We start from the raw sequence: 26,948 nt of genomic DNA on the forward strand, positions 1-26,948 counted from the left end.
ATTTTTAAAATAGCAGTCATGAATAACTGTTGAGATTGAACAACTGTGGTATCGTAGATCAATTGTAGATCAATTGTAGATCCTACAGAGTCAAACTCAGCAAAAGTGTCAATATTATGAATTTAGGCCACACTAAAGTAAGATGATCTTTTGGGACAGTTTTATTTCATTGCTGGTAACCACCTACATACAAACACCCTAACACCCTTATGACACACACATATATATATATATACACACACACAAAACCTTTTAACATTTAATATTCTAACGATTTACTTAGCTGGATGGTTATGGCTGTGTAAACCTTACCACAGCACGTTTAAACAGTCGTCTCACCGAACACCTGCCTGCATGATGAACGGAGAACCTTGTTTACCTCAATCACTAGGCGACGGCTTTCCTCATCTTACAGCTGGATGAATATGTTCCTTTCAGCTACCAGGACTGGTAGTGGGACATGGATGCATGTTGGACTTGCTTTCTACTGTCTATATGATTCAGACTTTAATCAATTTTGTACACAACAAAATTCATTCATTGCTTAAAATGGCTCTAGCAAGTGGACACTGGGTTGAAAAGGACACCAAAGGAATGCCACCCAGCCCGAGGTGAGGTACTCCCATCTTTAATCTTGATACTCCTAATGCAAATTTAAATACAGAGACATGCAATTGAACATTTGTACTTTCAGAGCTGGTCATGCATTTGCCGTGGCAGGAAATATTGCATTCTTGCATGGAGGAGTCTCAAACGCAAATTCTGTGGTGTGTAACATCAGTAGAGTTAATAATAAAATAAAAACATGCTTCGATGTCATCTATCTATTATAGACAATAACAACCTTAGTTTTATTTGATTCACTTTCCAGCCTGAATATTTGAACGATTTCTACATGATTACAGGTATGCCTTTGTATGCATATATTAAGTTTATATATTTAAAACTAGTGAATTATTATTAATATCTCTTGCTTTGTTTTTTGTTTTATTTTTAAGTTTCACCCTCAGGTATAACATGGGAGATGATGCCTCAGAATGGAGTTATACCACTTGCGAGAGAAGGCCACTCACTTTGGTAAACAAAAAGTAATAAAGAAAAAGAGAAAAAAATATTTTCACGTGAGTGTGTTAAGATTTATGCTGGCTGTTTTTTACAGTGTTGTCAAAGGAAAACTGTACTTATTTGGAGGCTCCTGCTACCCTGAAGCAAAAGAATGTCTTCCAGGTGTCTACTGCTTCGATGTTGGTAAGCATTTAAGTTTTATTAATATTTTTATGTATCGATTTAGGGGGCGCGGTGGCTTAGTGGTTAGCACGTTTGACTCACACCTCCAGGGTCGGGGTTCCCGCCTCCGCCTTGTGTGTGTGGAGTTTGCATGTTCTCCCCGTGCCTCGGGGGTTTCCTCCGGGTACTCCGGTTTCCTCCCCCGGTCCAAAGACATGCATGGTAGGTTGATTGGCATCTCTGGAAAATTGTCCCTAGTGTGTGATTGAGTGAATGTGTGTGTGTGTGTGTGTGTGTGTGTGTGTGTGTGTGCCCTGCGATGGGTTGGCACTCCGTCCAGGGTGTATCCTGCCTTGATGCCCGATGACGCCTGAGATAGGCACAGGCTCCCCGTGACCCGAGGTAGTTCGGATAAGTGGTAGAAGATGAATGAATGTATCGATTTATTTAATATCCATTTATTTCAGAAGCTTACTGAATAAATGCAGTCCAGGAGTTCTCCATTTCTGCATTGTTTTGTTGAAAATGTAATGAACATTGTCACAAAAAAGTGAGCTGTTGTTCGTTAAAGAATTAAATTCACAAAATTCTAATGGTGGTCTAAGAGGAATTGATAAAATAATGGAAGGGTTTGATTTAAAGTGCATAAAAGTATTGGGATATAGGCAGACATTGTAACGTTGCACATGTTTCCTCACCCGCTTAGTTACGTTGAAATGGGACAAGCTGAACACCGGTGGTGTGGCGCTGAAGACTCTCAGACACAGCTCAGCAGCTTTAGGGGATAATATCTACATCTATGGAGGAATTCTGGAGGGAACACCTAGAGATGACCTTATGATGTTCAACACAGGTCTGCAGCATATTGATACAGTCAAAGATGGGCTCTAGATGGGCTGAATGGTCTAGTTCTAGAACTACTTATTATAGAAGGTCATATAATCAGACACAGAATATACTGCTTCTTGAAAGACATTTTGCAATGGCAGTAGTATACGTATCAGGTTTTTAGACTTATAATATCTTTAAATATATAACAGACCTTGTACTAAGCACGCTTCCATTAAACTTCTTTTAGTGTCATTGATTTGGACGCCTATCAAAACAAGCGGGACTCCACCATCTGCAAGGTAATGTCATATTTTTTTAACATTAGGGCTAGGGATCAAGGTTATATGATGATTAATAGAAAACAAAACAAAAATAATAAATCGGGATACTAAACTGTACTTTTTCTTGTCACTGGGATTGCACCGTCAAGTTTACTTGTAATTTTAGCAGGTATGTTTTACAGAGGAAAGTGAAATGGTCATTTTTTTTTTTGTACCTTACTAGGACAAATAAACTGGAAAAATATCTAGAAAAAAATAACAATCTCAGCCCAAGCGTATTAAGCATTTGAGAAAACCCATTTGGGAAACTGTGTCATGACGTTTTGTTAATCATTATATAGATACTCACCAACACCCTTTTACTCTGCCCTTATTTCAGTCTGTCAGTAATTCAGTTCATTTTTTATATGACGCTTTTAACAATGGTCATTGTCACAATGCAGCTTTACAGAAATAGATAATATTAATTTTCAACTTATAATTTCATCCATTATGAAAGGAAACTCAAGACTCAAAAGGGAACCTCATGGTCATCTGCATGACACTGAATAGTGTAATTATAATTCATTTCCCTTCTATAACTGTGTACTATATGGTTCAAATAAAATAGTACATCTATGTAACCATGACCTTCATTCTAGTTTTAACATGAAGTAAAATTTCTTGAACTTATTAGCTGATCAGTAATGAAGACTTGAGAACAAAACGCAGCCCTAAAGCTATACTAGCAATTGTGTAAGCATTCTTCCTGGTTTCTAAGTTGTACCTTGTACAATAATCTCAAGTGCCCAGCACAGCCAATCATTCTAATTCTAATAATAATAAGAAGAAGAAGAATAAACACAATATGATAGACAACAAAGCATGATCCATGAGACGTAATTTATTACTGACTAGATACAGAATCAGCAATGTCGATCCAGCAGGAAAATGAAGTCTCGGTAAAGCTTTAAACATATTAATACAGTATAATAAATTAAGTGGAGAACAAGAAAACAGGACAGCATTTTTATATAGTGTTAACACCTGGCTTTCAATCAGCACAATGTCCTATTAGTTTAAAATGCTAAACATGCTAACTTTCCTAGCAATGCATTAAAAACTATAAACTTTATTACAGAGAAAAGTGAGACAATAAAAACACTATTGAAAATCAGTACGACAATTCTGCATGTTTATAACGTTATAATACAGGTTTCTGTCAGCTAAATTGTCAAGTGCAATTCAACGGGATTTTTCTTGCTAATAGCAATGCTAGTTAGCATGCTAACTGCTAAGTGGGTGGAGTTATATATATACTTTTATAATTTATGGTTAATATATGTATCTTGAACGTGAAAGTATTTTCATGTTTCCATGTAAAATATACATATAAAAGATGGATATTTTAGATGTAAGTGAATTTACGATGCAGTACAATTTTTTTTTCCCTCAGAATAAAACACAAAAAGATCTTGATCAGGCTGAATATGTGTCGACGGTATAGCATGCGCAGGCTGTTGCCATGGTGTTTTGGTAGCAGGGATCATTTTCTTCAGCGACCCTGTTTGAAAATGGAGCCGTCTATTTTTCATCAGGCCTTTTTGTCTGGATTTGGCTCGGGGTTTTAGTATCCCGCTTTCAGCCTCTCCCACTGCATTCATGCAGCTCTGATACGAGTGTTTCTTTCACAGATATAACCACACGTGTGCTGTTGTCAATGAGCAGATCTTCTTGTTTGGGGGATGTGAAGCAGATGGATCCTACTACAAAGACATTCATGTCCTAAATATAGGTAAATTGCTCTACTTTGGAAAAGTATTTCAGTATATGCAATATGTTTCTAAAGACTCATATTAAACGGTGTATTAAACTTTCTGCTTCTTCACCTGGAGCTCTCTGTTCTTGTGACTCATCTTTGTGATTCCTTTTAGGTAACAAACCATTTTAAAGCAAACATACAAACAAAAATGAATAATTAATTCTATAATTAATAACAAAAAATGTAAACAGATAATATTAAGAGTCTTAATTGAATGATTTTTTTACACTTGGAACATTTCCATATTTTGTATTGCTACAACCTTTATCTGAAATGAACAAAATTGCCTATAATATAATAAAGTCTTTTGGTCCTTAGGTCTTATATCTGACATACAACATATCTGTTGTAATCATAAACTCTGTCCTGTCCTCATCCCTGGACTTCTCTTCACAATATACTCAAGCTCATTGAACATTTGTTTCAACGCACTTTGAATGTGCAAAAAATCTGAGTAGAAAAATCTCCCTCCTTCCATAGAGACCCTGACATGGCAGAAATGCGAGGTAAAGGGCGAGTCGCCATTCTCCTGCACTGGTCAGACCTTCACAGCTCACCGTGACAAGGTCAGAAAATACAATCTAAAGCAACCAATCACTTAAATGGTCTGCCTTTCTTTGTCCAGGTTATCAAAGCTAGTCATTGAATTCATAACACACAACTGTTTGTCTATCACAGGATATTTATATGTTCGGAGGGATGATCCAAAGCTCAGATGGAAAAATTTCATCGACCAATGAAATTCACAAGCTGAGTCTGGGTAAAAACAGATACACTCTTAATTCATTTATGGAAATAAAATAGCACACACATTTAAAAACCATATGATTACATGTAAATAAATAAATAGATAGATAGATAGATAGATAGATAGATAGATAGATAGATAGATAGATAGATAGATAGATAGAATGCTGCAGAATAAATGTATATCTAGAAAGAATAAAAACTCATGCATTAGAGGAACACATCACGTTAAGCATCTAAAATCCATGTGTAACACAATTAACTCCCTTTTTTATCAGCAAAGATGAAATGGAAGGTACCTCTGTATGTGGGGATTCCTCCGGCTAGACGTCACGGCCATGCAACCTTTATTATTCATAGTCACGTATGTATGTGTGTTTGTGTGTGAGTGCATGTGTGTGTTTAGCAAGGAATAAAACACACAACAGGGATTATATCCACAATAACTTGCCAATGATTACAGGCATTTCATTTGTAAACTATGCAGTTAACATAGTGCTACTTCAGACCACAGTTTTGTAAGTGCTAACACTGCTTCTCAAATACCTCATTTCCTCTACCCGGGGTTAAAGGTGGGGTTTCAAATGTCAATAACCAAGGGTTTAAGCACAGAGTAAAAAGCAAAGGGAGAAACGTTACTGATGATTACAAAGTACTTTTTGACACTGGAGATTCCTTCCATAAACATTAATTAAACTTCTCAACAATTTTGCTTTGTTAAATAAAACACTTTTTATTCCATTTATTATTAGGCTTAGATTATGGATTTACCCTTAATGAGATGTTACTATAGAAACAAGCACATATTCTAAGTATAAACTCTCCAGCTGTTATAGAAAAAGAATCAACACCACCAACACAATGAATCTGACGGATTAGATTCAAGAATTCATCAGCACTGAGGTATAATATAGAATATTATAATCCAGTTGTTTTAAATTCACTTCCTCCTGGCCTTTGTGTAGTTGACACCATATACTGTATGTGTGGTTTATTTTAGATGTATGTGTTTGGAGGCAGAAATGAAGAACAGGAATTTAATGACCTGAAGATAATGAAATTAATCAACCCATCAGAGAGACAACCCGGTAAAACAGTTATGCTTTTGCGATGTCTGAAGATGGATGAAGAAATCAAACCTAAAAATCTTCTTACCATTACCTGTATTTGTTACAGTGATGAAGGAGATTCTGTCTGAATTTGGGCTTCAGGGTGTTAGTAACAGGTGGGTGCCTTCACATTTAGACCACGTTGTTAAAGTCAGAGTTTAGTCGTATTCAAACCAAAACACAATCCTACGTCTTTAGCTGAAACTTTACACAAGGCAAATTTCCTCAAAATGAAGGGGTTTCATTCTCAGTTTCATATGAGACATTTTCCGTTATGTAAATCCACGTCACACGTTTATTCCTTCAGTTTTGTGCCGACGAAGGTTCCCAATGTGAGGTATGAGCTGAGTGAGACCCCAGTGACCATGAGGAGCGAGAGAACCGGGTCAGCACAGGTGATTTCTTCATGACAGCTTTTTCCAGAGGTTTCCAGACGTTTTTTTAACAAAATGTATTTATTATATGATTTATTATATGAAAGCATGAATATACAAAATTTAACCAAAACAACATGGAATTTTTATTTAGTCTGCATTTGGACATTGTTTTGGCTCTTCCTGGACACAATGGAGCCAGTTTAACAAACACCGTCAGTCTGCTAAAAGAAACCTTGCTAGCTAATCAGTCCGAATGAGTCAATGATTATTTCAGTACAGATGAATGGCAAGAACCATAATAAGAAGATTATACCTGTGACTTTTTCCTCAGGTTATGAGACAAATGTAATATAATCAACTATATGCAACATCATTTCCCAGAATGATTAAAAAATTGGCTGTATTCTTTTTATTATTTATTTATTTTAAGAATGAATGAAAACGTAGTAGAAAAAGTAGTAGTATTTCTTTTTTATAGCCTGTCAGCTCAAGATAATATGAAAAACAATAATCTGGGGGGAAAAGGCCTGGTATAAAGATTTGAAATCATTATATTAAATGTAAATTAAACCAATAAATATCTATTAGATCATCTAGGTTTTGGAGTGTTCTAATCAGACCGAAGTAAATATTTCAGTTCAGGAAAAAAATTTACCTTTCCAAACTATACAGAGTACTAAATGTCAACATTTTATTTAATAAATTAAATTTCCCAAGCTGCCCCACATATCAGCTCACCATTTTTTCACCATATGCGACTCGGCAATATCGATGCTAAAAATTTTAATTGTATTCTGTGAACGAACTGAATAAGTGTTTTGATGAATCACATCAATTCCACATCATGTGTTAATAGATCAGAAAATGAAGCAATTTGATGATAGATCATAGATTATTTCAGGATTTTGTCGATGTCTTTGTTCTGTTTAGCCCACAGCTTATCAAGATTTTGCCACAGTTCGAGGTGAAGCACTGACACTGTTCCATAAAGCTTTTGCCATTTTAGACGAGCAGTTCCGAAAACTAGACAGGTACTGAAAAGATTCGAATACACATTAAAAAAAAACTGCAAGAAAACTGAATCTGACACTAAAAGGATTAAAACAATGATGACGTGAAGACACTTTTAGTGATGTTTGAGAAATTGCTGATTTTGATAAAAGCTTCATCTGTGTGCCAGACTAGCAGAGGATTAATACACATGTCCCCTCGCAACAAACTGTGGAAATAAATCCACTTTTTTTTTTATTCTTCAGAGAAAAGTCTGATCTGTCAGAAGCAGTGGAAGTGCTTCGTTGTGAGAGACAGGCCATCAATGAATATCACCAGAAACAGAGCCAGGTGCGTCACATTTATTTGTGGCCCTGTCAAGGATTTATTAGCACAAGATACACAGCTGAGGTCAGGAAACGGAGCTGAGCATCTGAGGAAAAAAATGGCCTCAGAAACAGATTGACCTAAAACCTAATAAAAACAGATGTGTGGTGTTTGATGCCATTAAAAAAAATAAAGCAAACGAGCATTTGCGACTCTGGTTTGACAGGAAATTCAAGACATGCTAGAGAGACACAGACTTCAGAATGAGGCTTGGCTACGAGCTCGGGCTGAAGAGAACGACAAGGAGAGGAAGGAGCTGTGCAAACTCAGGGTATGTGACCACAAACTGTTACTCACCACACACTGTGTCCATGTGCTATTTATACATCCGAGTGCCTGACTAGGAAGTAAAGCCATATATAATAATTTCTGTTTTCCACATAAACAGTTGGAAACACGACTTCATTCTTCCTCAATTAAAAATCAAATTTTTCTTTTTTTAATTCAAATTAATCAAATTCAATTATACTTTTGGCCAAAATTTAAATCTATGCATATGAGGTCATTGTTGCTTTATTGCTATTTTGCAGCTTTTAATCCCTGGGCATTTTTTAATAACAAAAGTATATTTTAGGACAAAACCGGATTGCCTCTGCCATATATGGTTATGGCTTTGTTAAATTTAATTAAACACAGAAATCAAAGTGGGGCATGTTTAATTTGGACATTTCCAGCTCTGAGTCTGAGTCCTATCGAGGTCTGTGGTCTGTATCGAAGAGAACAGTGCACATGCCACACCTAAGGATATAACCTAGAAATCTTCCAGTGTATTTAGCCTTGTTAGACATCCCAGGATATGTTATGCTCTTCTGGGAATAATAAATATGATATTAATTTGGTTTTGGAAATCATGAAATTTTGAAATCAGTAATTCTCACTCACTCATTTCCTACCACTTTATCCAAACTACCTCGGGTCACGGGGAGCCTGTGCCTATCTCAGGCGTCATCGGGCATCAAGGCAGGATACACCCTGGATGGAGTGCCAACCCATCACAGGGCACACACACACACGCTCTCATTCACTCACGCAATCACACACTACGGACAATTTTCCAGAGATGCCAATCAACCTACCATGCATGTCTTTGGACCGGGGGAGGAAACCGGAGTACCTGGAGGAAACCCCGAGGCACGGGGAGAACATGCAAACTCCACACACACAAGGCAGAGGTGGGAATCGAACCCCCAACCCTGGAGGTGTGAGGCGAACATGCTAACCACTAAGTCACCGTGCCCCCTGAAATCAGTAAATAAACCTGTTTAAATAAACTGTATACTACACAATCCTGAATTTTTTTAAAAATCATTGCATGCTTTTGTCTTTTTAATACATTCTAAAGTTGACTTTAAGTAAACAAAGCATTGAGAAAAATGGTTCTAGTAGTTATTGTATACAGTTTAGAAGTCATAATCTCGCCATCACCATCAATCACTTCTCGAGTGAAAGATACATTCGCATCACACAAGTACAGTTCAGACTTAGCCATAGATTCCAGTATGGCAGCACGACAATAATGCAAACTCTGCCCATCCATTCTCTGCAGGAGGAAGTGCTCCATGAGCAGGAGAAGCTGAAAGAAGAGCAGTGCAACATCCAAAAACGCAGCGAGCACCTCCTGTCCATTATGCAGCAGTTCAAAGGCATGTGAAGACACTGTCTCTATGGCAACCCGAAGGAGGGGAGAGGGGGCCGAGTTTTTTTTGTTTTCCATCGCACTTCTTCAATGTCAAAGCTCGCTCACGGGCCGTGCCGTCGATATGGACCATTGCAGAAATGCATACGTGGATAGTATATTTCCATAATTACCATTTAGCTTCTGTCCTACAGAGAGAGAGACAGATGGAATTATGTGACTAAAAAATAAAAACAGCTAATTTGACTAAGCAAGAAAAATGCACAGACATTTAGAACTGAGAGCCAGAAGAAACAAATACTAGAAAATGGTTTGATTCATTTAATTGATTTTAAGTCATGTGATGTCGAATAAAAATAGGTTTACAAAGCCTATTGCCTTGTTGTTGTCTTTATCTTAAACAATACGTATGTATAAAACACTGATTTGAAATAATGCAAGAAAGACATATCACATGCAGCTATTAATCTGATAATGTCTGATAAAATCATGTTTGAAATTTAAGTAATTTACTGATTAAGCCTGGATTATTGCATGAAATATAATAAAAGCTTAGGCATGCCTGTCCATAAGCTCGACCTTTTTGTTCTGGTGAGTATGCCAGGTCTATTCTGCTACCAGTTTAATAATATTTTATAACATATTTCATATCATATCACAAGCTTTTTCTTGGCTAATTATCATTTCAATATTTAATTCTTTGTCAATGGGTGTATTTGCATTTTCACACTAAAAGCATTTTGTTACACTGTGTATTAAACATGGGTATAGGAGTCAGTTGTGTTTTCAGGGGTTTGTAATCATGGGGTGGCAGAGGAGCAAGACATCTCATTTGTTCTTTACTGCAAAATAAGCTGGCTGAATGGAACTGCTCGATGTTACTATAACAGGTCTGAATAAACCGGCTTTCGGGTCAGGGTCCCGGTAGATCTGGAGCCTATCCGGGAAACACTGGGCATCATGTATATTGCAGGTCACAGTCACGAACTCATTGACTCCTGGGGACAGTCAGGTGCAGTTACTGGCACGTTTAAAGAAATCTAAAGGAAATACACACAGAAAATGAGGTACAATGATAATGTTTATGCATTACTGACTTCAGAGTCAGAGTTGTGGTGGGAACATCTGCCACCTTATAGCACCCCTGGCCTGAATACACCTACATCCTAACTGAAAAAACATTCTCCTGGTTTTAACATAGAAATAATGTATTCAGTGCAGCACACATAGTCATGAACGTTGCTTCTTTTTTTTAAATTCAAGGTGATTTATTGATTCTAAACAAATCCATACACGTTTTTTTAACCTCATCCTTGTCGCATTGTCTGCGCAGACACACAAATTTTGCCCTCAAGTTGAAAGCAGAGGGTGAAAAAAAAAAAATATGGAAACTGTACAGGCGCTCACTATCGTGCAGGAAGTCCGGGTTTCTCGCGGCAGAGACTACCTTCTGAGGGCGGAGCACTATTTGGCAGAGTGGGTGGGTGAGGGAGGGAGCTAGGGGGAAGTCTCGGCCGCAGTTGAGCTCATCAAAACGGCTGCTGCTGGATTCAGAGAGCAGGAGAGGAAATTTTTCCGTAGCATGCTATAAATTCACACTTAAAAAAAAGAAAAAAAAAAGGGGGTAAGCTGACATATCACCAAACATGAAGACGGTTGTTGCTTGGTGAGAACTGTGAAACACAACGACACGGGTTTTTCACGGCTATGTAAGGCTGAATGGAGGCGGGTTTTTTTTTTTTTCCCTTTCGAGACATTTTCTGTTTTCATTTGAAGTGTGTTTCTTGTCAGACAGGCAGCGTCGCTTTTTACAGTCCCTCCTTTGTTCGGCTGCTGCGGGGATTGTAAATAATAGCCAAGCAAACATGGCTGACATCGTTCACTGCTCACAGGAGCTAGCCGCCTGGCTAACGTTTGTGATTTTAGATGCATAGGTTTGTGTTTTGCCTGCTTTACGGCCCTTATTTTAAAAAAAATATATCTTCCTAATCTTATTTTCTCTTCTCCTGGGATAATTACGACCTCTGCAGTCGATAAAGGTTAGCTGATGTATTTAGCTTCGTTTTTGCTTAGCATTTTTTTTTTGCTGAATGTTCGGTTATTGCTTGTCTATATCTAGTCTATATAGCCTTTTTTTGACAAGCCAGGTATTGATTTATTGATTATAGGTAATGCTAAAAATCTTGTATTGTGCAAAAAAAACAAACATTTCCTGATTACTTGTTACATAGTGCATGTATTAGCATAGCGAAATGATTGTCGCTTGTCGCGTTAACGGTCGTTCAGAAAGCTAGCTAACTTTATTTATGTATATATCTCTGATGGTTTTCAGTGTTCCGTAGGTTGTGTTTAAGTGATTAAAATGCCGTTTTTGCTTGTCAGCTGACTGAAATCTGGCCACTTTTACATTTTTTGCAGCCGGTGATCCGGTGAACTGGTCGTTCTGTGCTATTCACTGTCCTTTAGCTCATTTGAGATGTAAAAGTCTCAGTCTGAAACCTCATCAGCCTGAAAGAATAGGTTCGGGTTGCAGACGAGGCATGAATCGGGGGAAGGAAGCGTGTGTGTGTTGTGTTTAATGTGTGTGTGTGTGTGTGTGTGTGTGTGTAAGGGGGCGGGGGCCGCCGTGCCGCGCCGCTTCATTTGTATTTGTGATGAACGCGTTTGTAGGGCACCTTTACAGCCCTAATGGATCAATTAGCACTAATACACACCTTCATGTGGAACAAAATCTAACTGTACCAGCTGCCAATAATGTCCTCGGTTTGTTCCAAGACCTAATGGATTTCTCACTAGGCCTGAATTTGTCCAGAAATGCACTTTTTTCTTTCTTTCTTCAATTAATAATTGGGCTCCTGGATACCATTAATTTTTATTTTTAGTTTTTTTTGATGAAGTGTATTATTTTGATTATTTTTTTATTTATTTTGATGGTCTTGTGTTTTTGTAATGAAATGCTTTCTTGTACCTATAGGCCACGCCCCTTAGTTGGGCGTGTCTTGTGCTAGAATAGAAGTAAGTCATGAGGGAAAAAAATGGCTTATTCATTTCCAAGATGGTGGTTATGTGACTGTTTTACCAACTGCTCAGTGACAAAATATCGCAATCTGACATTAGTAAGAATAAGTCACAGGTGCGAACATGTACTTTAGTAACACTGAGCATCTTAACTTCTAAGTGATCTTTATTAAGCAGACAGACGTGGGTGAATCTGGCAATGACGGATACTTACGTTTACATTTCTGGCATTTAGCAGACATCTTTATCCAGAGTGACTTACAATTTATACAACTGAGCAATTGAGGGTTAAGGGCCTTGCGCAGGGGCCCAGCAGTGGCAGCTTGGTGGACCTTGGATTCAAACTCATGACCTTCCGGTCAGTAGTCCAACACCTTAACCACTAGGCTACCACATCCCTTCATAGGTTGAAAAAGCCTTTCGTTAAATCCTTTGCTTTTCTCTATGTTTAGACAGTTTGCTAAGCCATGTCAGAGATGTTTAGATTTGGCAGAGGATTTGAAGCGAAAACTGTTATCTGTTGTGTACGTCAGTCAAGCACTTCAACACATCATGGCTGACTTCATGTTTCAAAAGGAAATGCATCAGCATCCATCCATTTCACTGGGAGACTATGGCAGGAAAAACTGTACAATATGATGATTGGCATGATGATCACCACAGGCCTTCATTAGTAACATACTAGTTCACCTCACTAATAATCAAAGACCTAAAATGTCTCTGGTCCTGTATAATCGTTGATTGGTGGAGGCAGACATTTATTTACTGTTTCATGGAAAGAGTCTCCAGTGTCAGAGCTTATTATTTTCTGCCACAAGAATATTCAAGACCAAGGACCTTCCATTTTCTTACATTTTTAAGCAATCAAGTAGGAAAATTGTTTCTAGCCACGGTAACATACGTGGTAATCAGGACTTAAATAAATAAATTACAAATCCTAGCCTTGGCAAATTGGCATGGTGAATGAGGGATACAACTTTACAGAATGTGTTGTAGGAAAGTCAGCTTCTGGATGGAAAAATCAAGAATATCTGTGCTTCATACAGAGTCGTTGTGTGTTTTCCCTCCAAGGTTTTCTACTTTGCATAGTAATCAGATGATATATTGTGTCATTATTCTGCACACCTGGCTATCGTCGAGTTGTTTCATTCAAACACGTTACTGTACCTTACAGCAGTAATGAGTTTACTCGCTATTTTACCTGTTCTGGTCACCCTTTGCATATATCATGAGCCAAGTGTTACTGGTAATCTGAAAGGGTCTGGCAATGAGCACTGCCCTCTCATTAGAACAGCATTAGTCTGGTTTACTTTTATTAAGGTAGTCATATAGAAGAGTAGAAGAGCCCAAGAGATAACCTTGCATTTGATCTGCTGGTTAACTCCTTGTCGCTGCTTCTTATTGTAGAGCTCGCTCACCATCTTTTCCATTAATATCACATTTTACCAGCTGAGGTTTGTTAGACGAGTCCCGGGAAGCCTGAGGGACCGACTAAACACGACTGTAGATTTCAGGAGCAGAACTGGCCCCAGCGGCATTGTGATCTGATGCAATTTCCTTCTCCAAAAAGCAAGAAGTCCTGCATATACTCGTTTATATAGTAACTGACACAAGCAACTGCATGATTTTTAAAAAAAATTCCCAGCGCAAGCGTGATTTGATTTGAAGCCAGCTGTGCAGCATCTCACAGAGTCCATGCAAAAATCTATGATGCCATACAGCAAGACAGAAAGCTAGCTAGCTTGGTTGGCTCAGCGATCTGTGCTGAACCATGAGGAAAAGTAAACAAGGGCATATTGGGCATATTGTACGCTAAAGGCGTCCTTCCAAATATACTTGGCTTTCCTTACACGCTTCACAACTGCCATTGTTCACATGCTCGCCTGAATATTTTCTGGTGGATTAAAAACACTTTCTAAGCCGAACTGTAACGCTCAACGATTTCCATGATGAGCTGCGTTACCGTTTGTAACTTTCTGCTGTTCATGATCACTGTCATTATCTGCATCTCACACTGAAAACTCTTGCGCTACATTCGTACATATTTACTGGCACTCGAAACATACCCACTAACACACTACCAAACAATAACTGTTCTAGGAAACCTGGTCAGTACAAGGTGTTAGTACTCCAGAACAATCTAGAGCAGGTCATGAGTATGCAAGTATAAATAGGACACCACATTAGTTTACGTAGTCTGCTGGGGACACGCCTGGCGTTTTATCTTGGTAAACGGATCTGTAGCACACAGTAACATCAGGCTAATATCTGATGGCATAGAGTAGCAAAATACGTGTAGAAATATGTGAGACGTAGATCTTATTTACACCTACATGTGGTTAAGCACAAATATACTTCAGCCTTGTTCTCCAGTGCTTTCAGCAACTAGATGCTGTGGTAAATTTCCAAATTTACACCTTTTCGCTGGCAGTTTTCGGGTTAAGTTTCTAGCACCGTTCGCATTCCATGCTGCAACTGAACAAGTCGTGATGCTGCGTTAAGGATAATTTAGAATCTGCTCGGAATTCCTGAACCTAGGGTGAAAGTTATCTTTTGACAACATTCGTGTTCTCCAATAGCATTATTTTCTCTCCACCGAAAACCTTTTTTTCCCCCTGCTACAGTATTGAAGCATTGCGTCAGCTAGCCGGGTGATAATTTTATTGTAATAGATTTAGAGGTTTGCGGAAGGTTGTTTTATTTGGAATTCCTACATCTGCTTCTCTTTGATTTATAATTCATGTCCTTCAGATTCAGCAGAAAAAACTGAACGTGTCCATCTTCTATCTTTTTTTTATAATTATTATTATTTTGAATGCATATCTGATCAAATTTCTCAGACTCTCCGTATGTTTGTCTGATCAAGACCGATGTATAAGACACACTGTTATGAGTTTACATGTCAGTTCAATTAAAAATCAATTTCCAAGTTTGGAAAGCAACTAGAGACATCTGCTAGGCATTATGGCTGAAAAATTCTCTCTAGCTGACATGTGGGCTGATTTGACCCCCCAAAGCTTTGTCTACAAATGAATAAAGCTGGCAGAGAAGCACTGTGATACCTGTTTGAAGGTTTAGAAGAATAAATCTGCTTCTCTCTTTTTTTTTTCTCTCTCGTTTCCATAGGTTTTAAAAGCCCTTCAACAAAAGTAAGAGCCTGGATAACTATCACCTGCCAGAGCCCTGAGTGGGCTGCTGATAACACCAGGTCGGACTATTGGATTACCTGCCAGCATTTTTCCAGTTTTTCACCACACCTTTGTCCCCCCCTTTTAGACAAATTCGAAGTCATATTTTCACCCTAGTTTGGCAGCAAGGCTGCTCCCCTACATCCAGATGAATGAAGACCCCATTCGGGAAGAACGCAGGCCAGAGATCCAGAGCTGATGCAGGTACAGTTTTGCGTAAGGTCTTTTGTTTTGTGTGTATACAGTCTACTTCTCACAGGGTTGTTTTTTCTAACAACATTGTGTCTCTGCATGATTTTACCTTTTAAGGACATGCCGGAGTCTCTGCAAATATGATGAAGAAAAAGAATTCCCACAAGTAAGTTCCACAACCATGGAGAACGTTTTACAATTTAAACAAGACTTTGTTTAGCCTCATTGCCGAATGCTTTAAGTCGTGACCGGTCGAGTCTGAACAGACTTTAAAATGCAATACTTACTAAACTGATTTAATGCCGTGTGGGCTTATTGGTGTGGTTCACTTGTTTTGGTTTCTGACATAATCTCTCAAGGTCACAGCGGATTTTTGTAGCATAGTCAACGCTGTGAAACGTCTTGAATTAAAAGCAGAAAGCCTTTTTTGCAGTGACTTGCTGTCTAGGCATTTCAACATGTTCATTCATACAGAAAACACAAAAGCAGCGTGGGGCCCACCAAAGTGTCCCAGCCCCGGCGAAACATAGTGGGCTGCCGCATACAGCACATCTGGAAGGAAGGCAGCGGAGCAGCATCCCAGTGGAAGGGCACGGTGTTAGACCAAGTGCCGGTCAACCCATCCCTCTATCTAATCAAGTACGATGGGTTCGACTGCGTATACGGCCTGGAGCTGCACAAAGACGAGCGAGTGCAGGGGCTGGAAGTCTTGCCGGACCGTGTAGGTACGCCTTGATTTTGTATGTTTTGGTTCTTTTTTGTTGTTGTTTTTCTATTTTCTTTCCAGACACGTGGAATAGGGATGTAAACAAATACAGATTTGTGATTCAGAACAAACAGATAATTTGTTCTAAACAAATAAAATATTTATACAAAAAGGAAGCAAATGATCTTTTTTTTTTTTTTTTTAATTTAAACTATGCATAATTTTGTCGAAAGCATTAGGAGCTGTGTGTTTTAATAGATGCAGACGAGGCAGAAGTAGAAATCGAGTAGAAACTTTTGTATCAACCTTCAGCTGTGTAAATACAGAGTGGCCATTACTATCCTGCATTGATTAGCAAGCTATGTGTCTTCTTTTTTCTTTGTACAGTGTCTAAAAGACACATTCGGAAAGCTTCAGATATGCTGGTCATCATTGTGGTGTTGATTTTCCTGTTCTTACTCTATACCCTTGACTATGCCCTTGAAACTTCCTGTGGCATGTGTGTATAAACATAACACTTTTCGTGACTTTACCCAGACGCCGTAACTAATATACACTGAGACTAACAACACACCCCGGTCACGTTTTGATTCACGGTACCGGCTTCATGCTCCGATTCGTTTTGATTCAAAATGCAAATTTTAACGAACACAAATTATGACTGAAAAGACTTTTTATTTCTGAATCACAAACATTCTGTCTGGATAAAAGGCAATGAATAGAAAATGGCTTTGAACAGAGATTTGGTATTGTAAATCTAAATTAATAAAGGTTCAACATATCTCAATAATACTGAATTAACAATCTCGAACCCGGGACAAATGAAACCCATTGCTAGAACGCTGATTCCCAGAACAACATCCAGGCAAATAATGTTGTATATTCCTGTGCTGTCTTGCTCATTTAACACTGATGGAAGGAGTCTCCAGTGTCGGCTTTTCTTTCACTCCCGAGTTCGTGCACCTAAAGAGCTAATTATCCTTCTAGCAACCAAGTAATTAGGTCGAAGCTTTTAATTCCCCAGTGTGTTATCTGATGAATTAATAATTTGTTACTCAACCTGATTTAAGGAAACCTGAGCTGTAAAACTCAACGTGACAGATTTTTTTTTTCTCTTAATGTCACTCCAGACCTTACAGAATTATAGACTGTTTCTAGTTTATTTTCTTTAACCATGCATTTCTGGATCCCATTCATTCATTTTTCTTCCCCCCCCCCATCCTCGTCCCAGCTTCCACGCGCATCAGCGACGCACATCTGGCAGACACGATGATAGGCAAGGCAGTGGAGCACATGTTCGAGACGGAGGAAGGCTCGAAGGACGAGTGGCGGGGCATGGTGTTGGCTCGTGCCCCTATTATGAACACATGGTTTTATATCACTTATGAAAAGGACCCAGTCCTCTACATGTATCAGCTGCTTGACGACTACAAGGACGGAGACTTGAGGATCATGCCAGATTCGAGTGAGTTTGGTTTAAAGTCCTATTCAGATTTCTAACCCGTACTGAAGGGAGAAGCTCAAGCCGAGTATATTTACATTTTGCATTTTGCTTGAGAGGTTTTAAAATCTAGAAGCAAATAGTTGTTGCCAGAAACTTCCAGAAGATTCTCTGACCTTTTCAAACCCTTGTCACGTTGAATCTTGCCATGTAACGTCATTTTGTCATTTACGCTTTCAGACGATTCTCCCCCAGCGGAGCGCGAGCCCGGAGAGGTGGTGGACAGCCTCGTCGGAAAGCAAGTGGAGTACGCCAAAGAGGACGGCTCCAAACGGACTGGCATGGTCATACACCAGGTGGAGGCCAAGCCCTCCGTCTATTTCATCAAGTTCGACGACGATTTTCACATTTATGTGTACGACTTGGTGAAAACATCGTAGGCGGGAAAAGAAAAGAGGTCCAGGAAGCCCGGGATGAGATTGTCTACGGATGGGATTCACAAACTCTGCCAAAAGTCCTCACGGAACGTTTCTTTGCACCATCCTACCGGAGATGTGTATTGGTGATGGATATTTCACTGGAGCCTTGGATTGCCACTAGTTAAGTGTTTGTTTGTTTTTTCCCTCGTTTCCACACGAAAGGGATGGGTGTTGTTTTGACATGTTATTCCCTAAACAAAAGTAGCTACATGTTTATATTGTCTTCTTATTTTTTTTTTTAATTGTTGCTCATTCCTGTTGAATAACAGGCGTACATCATTTCCACTCGTGAACGGGAGAACCTGAGGTCAGCCTCCGCGTCTCTGCTTTTAAAATTCGGGCACTTTGATGACAGAGAGACTCGGCCTTTAACGCTAAAGATTTCATTCGCTATGATGGAGTTCAACCATATAGCACACCGCAAGAACGGACGAAAGTCTCAGTTACTCCCTACAAATCCACACCTACTACAAATTTTACTCATCTGTTTGATAGATGATGCGTATTTGTAGTTTTGCTCACCAGCTTCTTCCATGCTGTGATTTTTGTTTGTTCGTTCGTTCGTCCGTTTGTTGTTGTTTTTTGAATGATCGACTCCACATTATTCCATGGTCTCTCGGTTATCGTAAGCACTAATGTATTTTTCGCCTCAGCGACATATCGGAGCACTTGGTTATCTTCTTTTCAAAAATCTACATGATTACAAAATTCAGCCATTTCTCTGAAAGCCATTTTTAAGTATTCATTTGAAGAAAAAGAAAAAAAAGAAAGAAAAGGCTAACAGAATCGGTTATATAGTACTTGGCTCATCGATGGCTTCGTAAATGTGTTTTGCGATTTGTATTCCATGCTGTTTCGTGGATGGCTCCTAATCGTCTTCGTTTTCTTTAGCGCTGTGTTTTATTTCACTACAACACAGGTCCAATGGTTCGATTTCCACTTCCTTCGCGTTCTGAAACGAACACGCGTGGAAACATTGGCCAAATATTCTTAGAAGACTATTGACTGAAGATTAACAATACTAAGAAAACTGCAATAATAAGTTTTAAGTATTCAGGTAGTACATGGCAACCCATTCTAATCTTATTCCATCAACACGTAGCTTCTTACACAGTTAGCCTATTGAGATTGTTTGGGTTTTTTGTTTTTTTAACGTCGAAGTGTTTGTGCCTCGTCTGCTTTTCAGAATTCTTTTTTACGTCCCTAATAGAGGTTTGTGTGCGTGCATGCGTGTGTGTGTGTGTGTGTGTGTGAGATGACCTGAGGGGTTTTCTCTCCTCAGGAATGTTACAATGTTGAAAGTTACACATACAGCCACATATGTTAATCATTACCTCATGAGTTTTTTTCTTTTCTTTTTCTTCTCCTCTTCACAAGTATCTGTTCAGCCTAGAACGCTAGACCGGTTCTTTTCAAGCAGTGTTCACTCGCAGTCCAAAATCGTAAACATGTATGTTTAAAAAGAAACGAAACAACAAGGACAAGACAACTCTTGTCACTTTTGATACACACGATGGCTTTATTTCAACCATAAACAGTGGAAATGATGTCACAGCCGTTTAACCGTACGACCTTAACGCTTAGCTTACCAAATAAGAGAGTGTGGGGGGAAAAAAATGACGACAAAAAAAAAAAAAAAGAGGAACCGGTGTCCATTAACCCATTGTGATTCATAAGCATTCGGGAAAACTGTAAGAAAAAATTGTATGCACCTTTTAGTAACCATCGGAGCTTTGCGTTACATCACAGACTTGTTTCAGGAGTGGCATACGAACGTGTTATTATGCAAAACGGGACGCTCAGTTGGACGGTTCAGCCTTTTCTTTACACTTACCTACTGTAGTATTGTACCGTGTTTGATGTCCGGTCAACGTGGGAAATTCAAACGGAGAAAAAAAAAAAAGGTTTTAAAAGAAAAAAAAAACTATGAATGCTAGGCCATTCTTTTTTTGCATGATACGAGTAGAGTTGTAAGTGTACGTCAGTGTGATGCATGTGTACCCGTCTTTTCTTTCAGTTCTTTGTTTCCTAAAACAAAGCTTATTGTGCTTGATTGTGAGAATCAGATTATTATTTTTTCCTTATTTTTTTTTTTTATTATTATTATTTAAGCTTCTCACCCATTTCTAAAATGAAAGTGTTTTATTTTTCTTACTACGCTCTATCAGATCAAATGCACTGGTGTTATGTGGCGTGCCAACTGAAGGGCAAAGTACCAGTGTTACACAGCATTTGAGGGATCATATCGACTCGACACGTCAAACCGTACAAGCGTGAAAATAATCCAGAAGGAGATCAGCTCCAGTTGTCGCTAAGAATCCTGTATAGGAGTTGTGTACATGCGCACATACGTGTGGGTCTGTGTGTGAAATTTCATACTGAATCTCATACATATCTAATACGACTTTGTACATTCGGAAGTAAGAGAAAGGGAAAGTGTTTTTAATTGTTTTTTTTTTTAATGTCTTTTTTTTTGTGGGTGTTTTCCTTCTCAGCGCACACAGTGAGAAGAACACAAACTCATCATTATGATCCCTTTGAGATGCTGATGCTCTTTGATTACTTTGTTTAAAGAAAAAAGAAGAAAAAAAAACGAAAAAAAGGAGAAAAAGTGCAATTTGATGATTGTCACAGATTACATGTATAGATTTCATGTTCTTCGCTTCTACGGCTTCTATCGGACGGCATTTTCTTTTTCTAAACATTGTAGATAGCTCATTTTATTTGCATTTAGAAGTATAAACACATTTTAAAACCTGTTACTTAATTCTGTAAGTAATTTTTATAATTATTATGTAAGTCTATCCTTATAAGATAAAAAATAAAACTTCATGTGAAATTCGATATGAGTGTATTATTATTATTATTTTTATTTATTTATTTATTTATTTTAAGAACAGTCTGTTTTATTTACTTCCTGTCCCAAAGAAAAATCCCTTTTGTTTTAACAAAAAAAGGTTGTTATCATCATGTATGTTTCTAATAATGGCTGCTGTAGTGAGTGCAGACTAATGAGTGTATAAATGGGTGGACATCTTAACGAAGTGGTCACAGGGACGAGGGAATCCTTTTACACTATAGATCAGGGGCGTCGAGTCTTATCGGATAAAAAGGGCCAGTGTGGGTTTCGTACCATTTAAGAAGCAGCTCCACCAGATTCCACCCATTTAATCAGATGATCTTAGCTTTCAGTAGACTCGTGTGTGGCTTCTGATTGGTTGCAATGAAAACCTGCACCCACACTGACACGATAAGACTGTAAGAGTTTCTGGATGATGCAAAAGAAAGAAAAGTAAAAGCCACCATGAGGACAAATGGCAGTTTTGAATCTGCTTTATGAGACCTATGGCCTTGTCTTGTTAATAACTGCGTTATTGTGGATGACAAATATTAATATTAAAATTTAAACTGTCCTTGGATTCTTTTTTCCTTATTTTACATGATGACTTTAGGCAAAATTCCCACCTGATTTTTCCTTTTTGGAAGTTTGGGCCTTTTCCAGACTGTGTATGTGTGTGACAGTGAGAGTGAGAGAGTGTGTGTTTTAATTAATTAGTTAGTGTTGTCTTTGTGCAGCACGGTGTGTCGCTGTTATCTACGTGATTGTCTTTTCGTTACCCATTTTTCATTTGTTTCATTAACGGCATTCGGTTTCATGTTCAAGTTTTGTTTTATGTTTTTTAAAGCAGTGCTTGGTTTTTATCCTGTGTTTGGGTCTGATTCTTTGTAATGTAGGCGATCAAGACTACTGTGGAGACCCGGGTTCGATCCCTACTTCAGGCGGCGATCTTTACACTTGTTTCATTCATGTTTGAGTAAACATCATGGGTAAATTTTCGGAGCCAAATTCTTTTCCCTTCTACATTATTTAAAATTTATAGCTAATTAGTTTATTCATAGCTTTGACCCGTGCTGAACTTGATCTACTCCAAGCACTTATTAACATGCTTCAACAAAGCGTGGACTCCTTCAGATCTCAGTACCAAGTTTCACAAGGAACTAACCAGCATTACTGTGAGCAGTCAACCTGCCCTTGTCCTCAACTTCAACTTCAGCAGAGCTACAGTTGATGCTGCGGTTCAAACTACTTTTTTTTCTTAGCAGATTTGCCAAACTAATGTTGCTAAGGCTTCTCAGAGCCTATTCATGATTATCAAGTGCACTCAGACGTCACGACCCTCTTGTCATGTAAGACAATTTACTGTTTAACCAATATATAGAAGTGGTGTCTGAAACTGCTGCGCTGTCTTTTCATATTTTATACTAGCAAAAAGTAGGTGCAAAAAAAATAAATAAATAAATAAAAATACTCCCACAGTGTGTGTTAGAGAGTAAGAGGATAAAAGGCTTGCTGAATTGTGACTGGCACGGTACTGTGCACTTGACCTTCTCATGCTCACTTCAACGTTAAGTAAAATAACAATGCACTTCAGACACTCTTCAATTCGATTCTCGGAAATTGTGAACGGATTTGGAAGGAAGAAATATGTCGTCTTAATATCTTAGTGTTACAGGTTCACCTTAACTAAAAAAAAGATTTCATGTATAAATAATCTCCAAAATTTTGATTGAATAATCAAAGTGCCCGATTGACTGAAACATAATTGTGTAGCAGAAATAGAGCTCCAAAGACGGTTAAAACGATCAACTTCCACAGACTTTTTTTTACAAGCTATGAAATTCTTCTTTTTGACTATTATAACATGTCTATGTAGCATTAGAAAGGAGTTTTTGAAATCCTTATCTATAGGAAATGAGAGAGGAATCTCACAGGCTTGTGTATATATACACATATATATATGTGTGTGTATATATATATATATATATATATATATATATAATGTATGTATGTATGTATGTATGTGTGTATAAAAATTTTTTTTTGTTTTTTTATAATTATAAATAATATTATAATTAATTTTAATATTTATAATTATATATATATTATAATTATAAATAATAGAATTAATTCTGCGAGAGGCGGTGATCAGGCTCTGATGGTCAACCAATTACATTAACTATTACAGGCATAATTAATAGAATGTTTTTATTCCACATTTCCACGATGAACATCATTACACCACTATACATTAACCTTCTTTATTTTTCTATTAACTTTATTGATCTAGAAAATTAATTAATTCTGTCTTTCTGGAAACCTTATGTACTTACTCCGTACTTTTTACTTTCTTAAACATAATAATTTATTATTATTACTAGTCCTAGATTTTGTAGCTCTGCTGCTATACAAGTTCCTGTGTGTGATCTGTTCACATAGCAACAATAAGGTATTATAATGAGCGCATTAATATTCACCTATTATTCATGTCACCTATTATTCATGTCACCTATTATTCATGTCACCTATTATTCATGAAAACAATGCATCGATTTACCAATTAAAGGCGATTCTATATAATTATTTAATAAATGTAAAAACTTCTATAACTTCTGTTTGTGTATCCCTACGCACCGTTTTCCACGTAAATCCTCGTAATTTCCTCAGGGTGAAAGTCAAGGTGTTAGACACGTTCCCGCGGGGTTCATTCACACATGGCAACCATCTTTCTGTCACTTGGGGTGCATAAAGAGCGCTGATTGGTGCTGACGTACGATCATTTGCATATTGGGCGGGTCTTAGCAAGTTTATCGCCATCCTCACGATGTAAATTAAAGTCGGTTGCTTAGCGCCGGTATTTTTGCTTTTAAGAAAGTGACGGTAAATTGCTAGTTATCCGCCTACAACTAAGTCAAATCTATTTCGCGGGAGGTTAAATAGAGGTGAAAAGCGATTCGAAGAGGGTTTGTTAACTTTCTAAAGCTTGTTATTATTGCCCAATGAGTTGTTGACACAGTGCTGGTGTTTATATTCGCGTTTATCCGGTGATGGCGGAAGTGTTTTTGGGGCGCGCGCTGCTGAATAAAGACGGTGATGCGGTTGACCCAGAAGAGTCACTCCGTAATAAAGTAGTCGGGTTGTATTTCTCCGCCGGATGGTGCCCTCCGTGCCGAGACTTCACCCCGGTGCTGTGTGACTTTTACACCGAGCTGGTGGAGGAGAGCGACCCTCCTGCTCAGTTCGAAATTGTGTTTATATCCTCAGATAAATCCGCCGAGGAGATGGCGGAATACTATCAGGACATGCACGCGGATTGGCTCGCGCTGCCCTGGACCGACCAGTACAAGCAGTGAGTTCATGTCCTCTGTACACACACGCATGTATGCATGCACTGGGATGTTGCGGAGGATGCATGGCATAAAGAGGTTTATCTAACAGTCGGTGGAGGATTATATGTAAAAATAGCCTGCTATCTCTCATCTACACTAAGTGCATGGAGGTGTTCATTATTTTGACCTACAGGAGTGAATAAATCTGTCCTTACAGCCAATGTAAAGTTAGAAACATGTTATTAACGCTGTACGTCATGCCATTAGGATTTAAAGTGGATTTAAAAGGAGGGGTGTAAAATTATTATGCACCTAATAACACATAAGTGTAATTCAGAGAGGAAAAGTTAGAAGAAAAGCAGAAAGAAACGATAAGGATATAAATAAAGCAGAAGAAATTGGGTGTTAGGATGGGAGCATAAAAAAAAACCCAAAGAGACAATTTGCAAAGGAGATAAACAAGAATAAATAAATGAAGGGAGAATAAGGCATGAAAAGAAATTGAAGAGGAGAGAAAAGAAAATAAATAATGAAAAACAGGGTTTTATTAAAGGAATGAAAAAAATATTTTAAAAAAGATAGAATAGAAAGAAAAGCAGAATTTAAAAAGAAAAAAGAATTATAACACACTTTAATATAAGAGGGGAAAAGTAAAAAAAAAATATTATGCACGTCTGCAATGTTTATCATTTAAAAATGAAATGAAAAGAGGTATCAAAAGAGGCATAGATACATGAGAAGGCAATAAGCGATATTAAAAAAAGAAAAAAAATACAAAAAAAGAAGAAATCTAGGGGCGGGGTTAAATTTAAAAGGAGTTATTTACTAAAAGTAACAATATAAAATTATTAAAATATTAGTGCACTCACAATATGGTGTGACTGCACATTTTAAAACGTATCTTTTTATTATTTTAAGAAACGTCCTTACTACTTGTAACTACTTGTTATTTTCATAATGCCGCAATGTTGTTTTTTTCTGATTTCAGCGAACTGAAAAAGAGGTACAACATCACAGCTGTGCCCAAGCTGGTGATTGTGAAGGAAAACGGGCAGGTGATCACGGACAAAGGCAGGAAGCAGATTCGTGATCAGGGCCTGGCCTGCTTCAGGAACTGGCTGGAAGTAGCCGAAATCTTCCAGAACTTCAAATGCTAGTGATTTCCAAGTTTTTGTCCTTTTGTGACGGGCTAGCAAAGAAATGCTGCATGCCAGAGGACGGAGGGGCTTGAGGAGGAGGTGATGGTGGTGGTTGTGATGGTCCTGGACGCTTTAGAATTACACTTTATAAATTATTTTTAGACTTTTGCTACTTCTTAGTTTATTTTTTTAACCTGAGGAGCAGTTTTTCTCAGTTGTAGAATAATGGATAAGCTTGTGTTGTATGGATGACAGTCGCTACACTGCTACTCAGGGACTGTTTTATGTCTAGCATTGTCATGGTGCTTCAGATTCCCCGGCGTTTCATTAAAACACTGTGATGTATTCCCCAAAGCATCTGTCTGTGTTTTTTTCACTGTCCTCTGCATTGGCAGCAATTTGCAAAACACAAACTTCAGCCATTTGGTGACTGCAAGAACGTTATTAGGTCACGTGTTAAAGCAGCCTCGAGAGGGTGCTTAGGATTTTGTGTTTCTTACAATTGAGTATATTTTACTGCTGGATGGACATGACACAAATATCAAACCGATGTGTGCTCTGTTTTCTTTCTCCAGCACAGTTGAGACACAGATATACAATATTCATCTTAGGCTTCACAAAGGATTAACCTCATAAGCAATCTGTTTAACTACATCTGAAACATTTGCTCTTATCTCTGGAGTTGGGAGTTTGACTCCCACCTCTGCCATGCATTTGCATGTGTTCTTCCAGGGGTTTCCTCCTGTCTACCTTGGTCTCCTTCTCCAGTCTAAGTGCACTGTAGGCTCATTAGCATTTCTAATTTCTCTAGTGTGAATGTTTGTAGTTGTGCTCACAGTCTCTCCTACCTTGTGCCCAGAGTCCCCAGGTATAGTCTCCTTGTACCCTGTGTCCCTTTGTAGAGAAATGCTACGGAAAATGACTGGATAGATGGATGTCCTAGAGTAAAAACGTATATAGAGACTGACATCAGCATGGCAACCACTTTACAAAGGTAAAGTCTACCATGTGCACACTTCAAGACACATCAAACCAGCCAGTCTTTTCCAAATTACTGCTGATAGTTTCTTGAGGGAATGTCGAAGAAAACTGAACGCGAGCTCACGGATGCTCACGATTGGCTAGTGTGACATTGATTGACAGGAAAGTGACTAATGACATCCCTCTCACCAATACAGCCTATTTATGAATCCATGGAACAAATCTTAATTTGGTGATTGTAGTGTTTTTT

The 26,948-nt window shown here is 38.2% G+C and overlaps 3 protein-coding genes across 6 annotated transcripts; all 3 read left to right on the forward strand.

Annotated features, from left to right (window-relative positions):
• Nucleotides 1-426: 426 nt before the first annotated feature.
• On the forward strand, nt 427-9,691 carry zmp:0000001301 (rab9 effector protein with kelch motifs; the record flags this gene model as incomplete). The annotated part of the gene is given in 18 exon segments (XM_060896615.1): nt 427-611; nt 695-769; nt 850-905; nt 999-1,077; nt 1,160-1,248; nt 1,934-2,080; nt 2,306-2,357; nt 4,013-4,113; nt 4,621-4,706; nt 4,819-4,900; nt 5,166-5,251; nt 5,888-5,975; nt 6,064-6,112; nt 6,304-6,391; nt 7,304-7,404; nt 7,630-7,714; nt 7,917-8,021; nt 9,297-9,691. Coding segments are annotated over 18 exon segments (1,659 nt in total), but the record flags the coding sequence as incomplete, so codon positions are not given.
• A 1,187-nt stretch (nt 9,692-10,878) lies between these two features.
• LOC132863139 (spindlin-Z) lies at nt 10,879-21,251 on the forward strand. 4 transcript variants are annotated; one of them, XM_060895754.1, is made up of 6 exons: nt 10,879-11,052; nt 15,531-15,796; nt 15,902-15,950; nt 16,259-16,509; nt 17,722-17,955; nt 18,172-21,251. In XM_060895754.1, exons 2-6 carry the CDS (start codon nt 15,745-15,747, stop codon nt 18,369-18,371), a joined length of 786 nt encoding a protein of 261 aa, XP_060751737.1. In that variant the 5' UTR covers nt 10,879-11,052; nt 15,531-15,744; the 3' UTR covers nt 18,372-21,251. The 4 variants fall into 4 exon arrangements, with proteins under 4 accessions (XP_060751737.1, XP_060751736.1, XP_060751739.1 ...); XM_060895753.1 differs by having other exon boundaries at nt 10,879-11,010; XM_060895756.1 differs by lacking the exon at nt 10,879-11,052 and adding an exon at nt 11,158-11,320.
• A 2,561-nt stretch (nt 21,252-23,812) lies between these two features.
• nxnl2 (nucleoredoxin like 2) lies at nt 23,813-26,071 on the forward strand. Its single transcript, XM_060895938.1, has 2 exons — nt 23,813-24,598; nt 25,567-26,071. The coding sequence occupies exons 1-2, from the start codon at nt 24,297-24,299 to the stop codon at nt 25,733-25,735; spliced, it is 471 nt and encodes a 156-aa protein (XP_060751921.1). The 5' UTR covers nt 23,813-24,296; the 3' UTR covers nt 25,736-26,071.
• Nucleotides 26,072-26,948: the final 877 nt, after the last annotated feature.

The sequence above is a fragment of the Tachysurus vachellii genome, chromosome 20 (genome assembly GCF_030014155.1).
Source record: "Tachysurus vachellii isolate PV-2020 chromosome 20, HZAU_Pvac_v1, whole genome shotgun sequence".
Classification (NCBI taxonomy): Eukaryota; Metazoa; Chordata; class Actinopteri; order Siluriformes; family Bagridae; genus Tachysurus; species Tachysurus vachellii.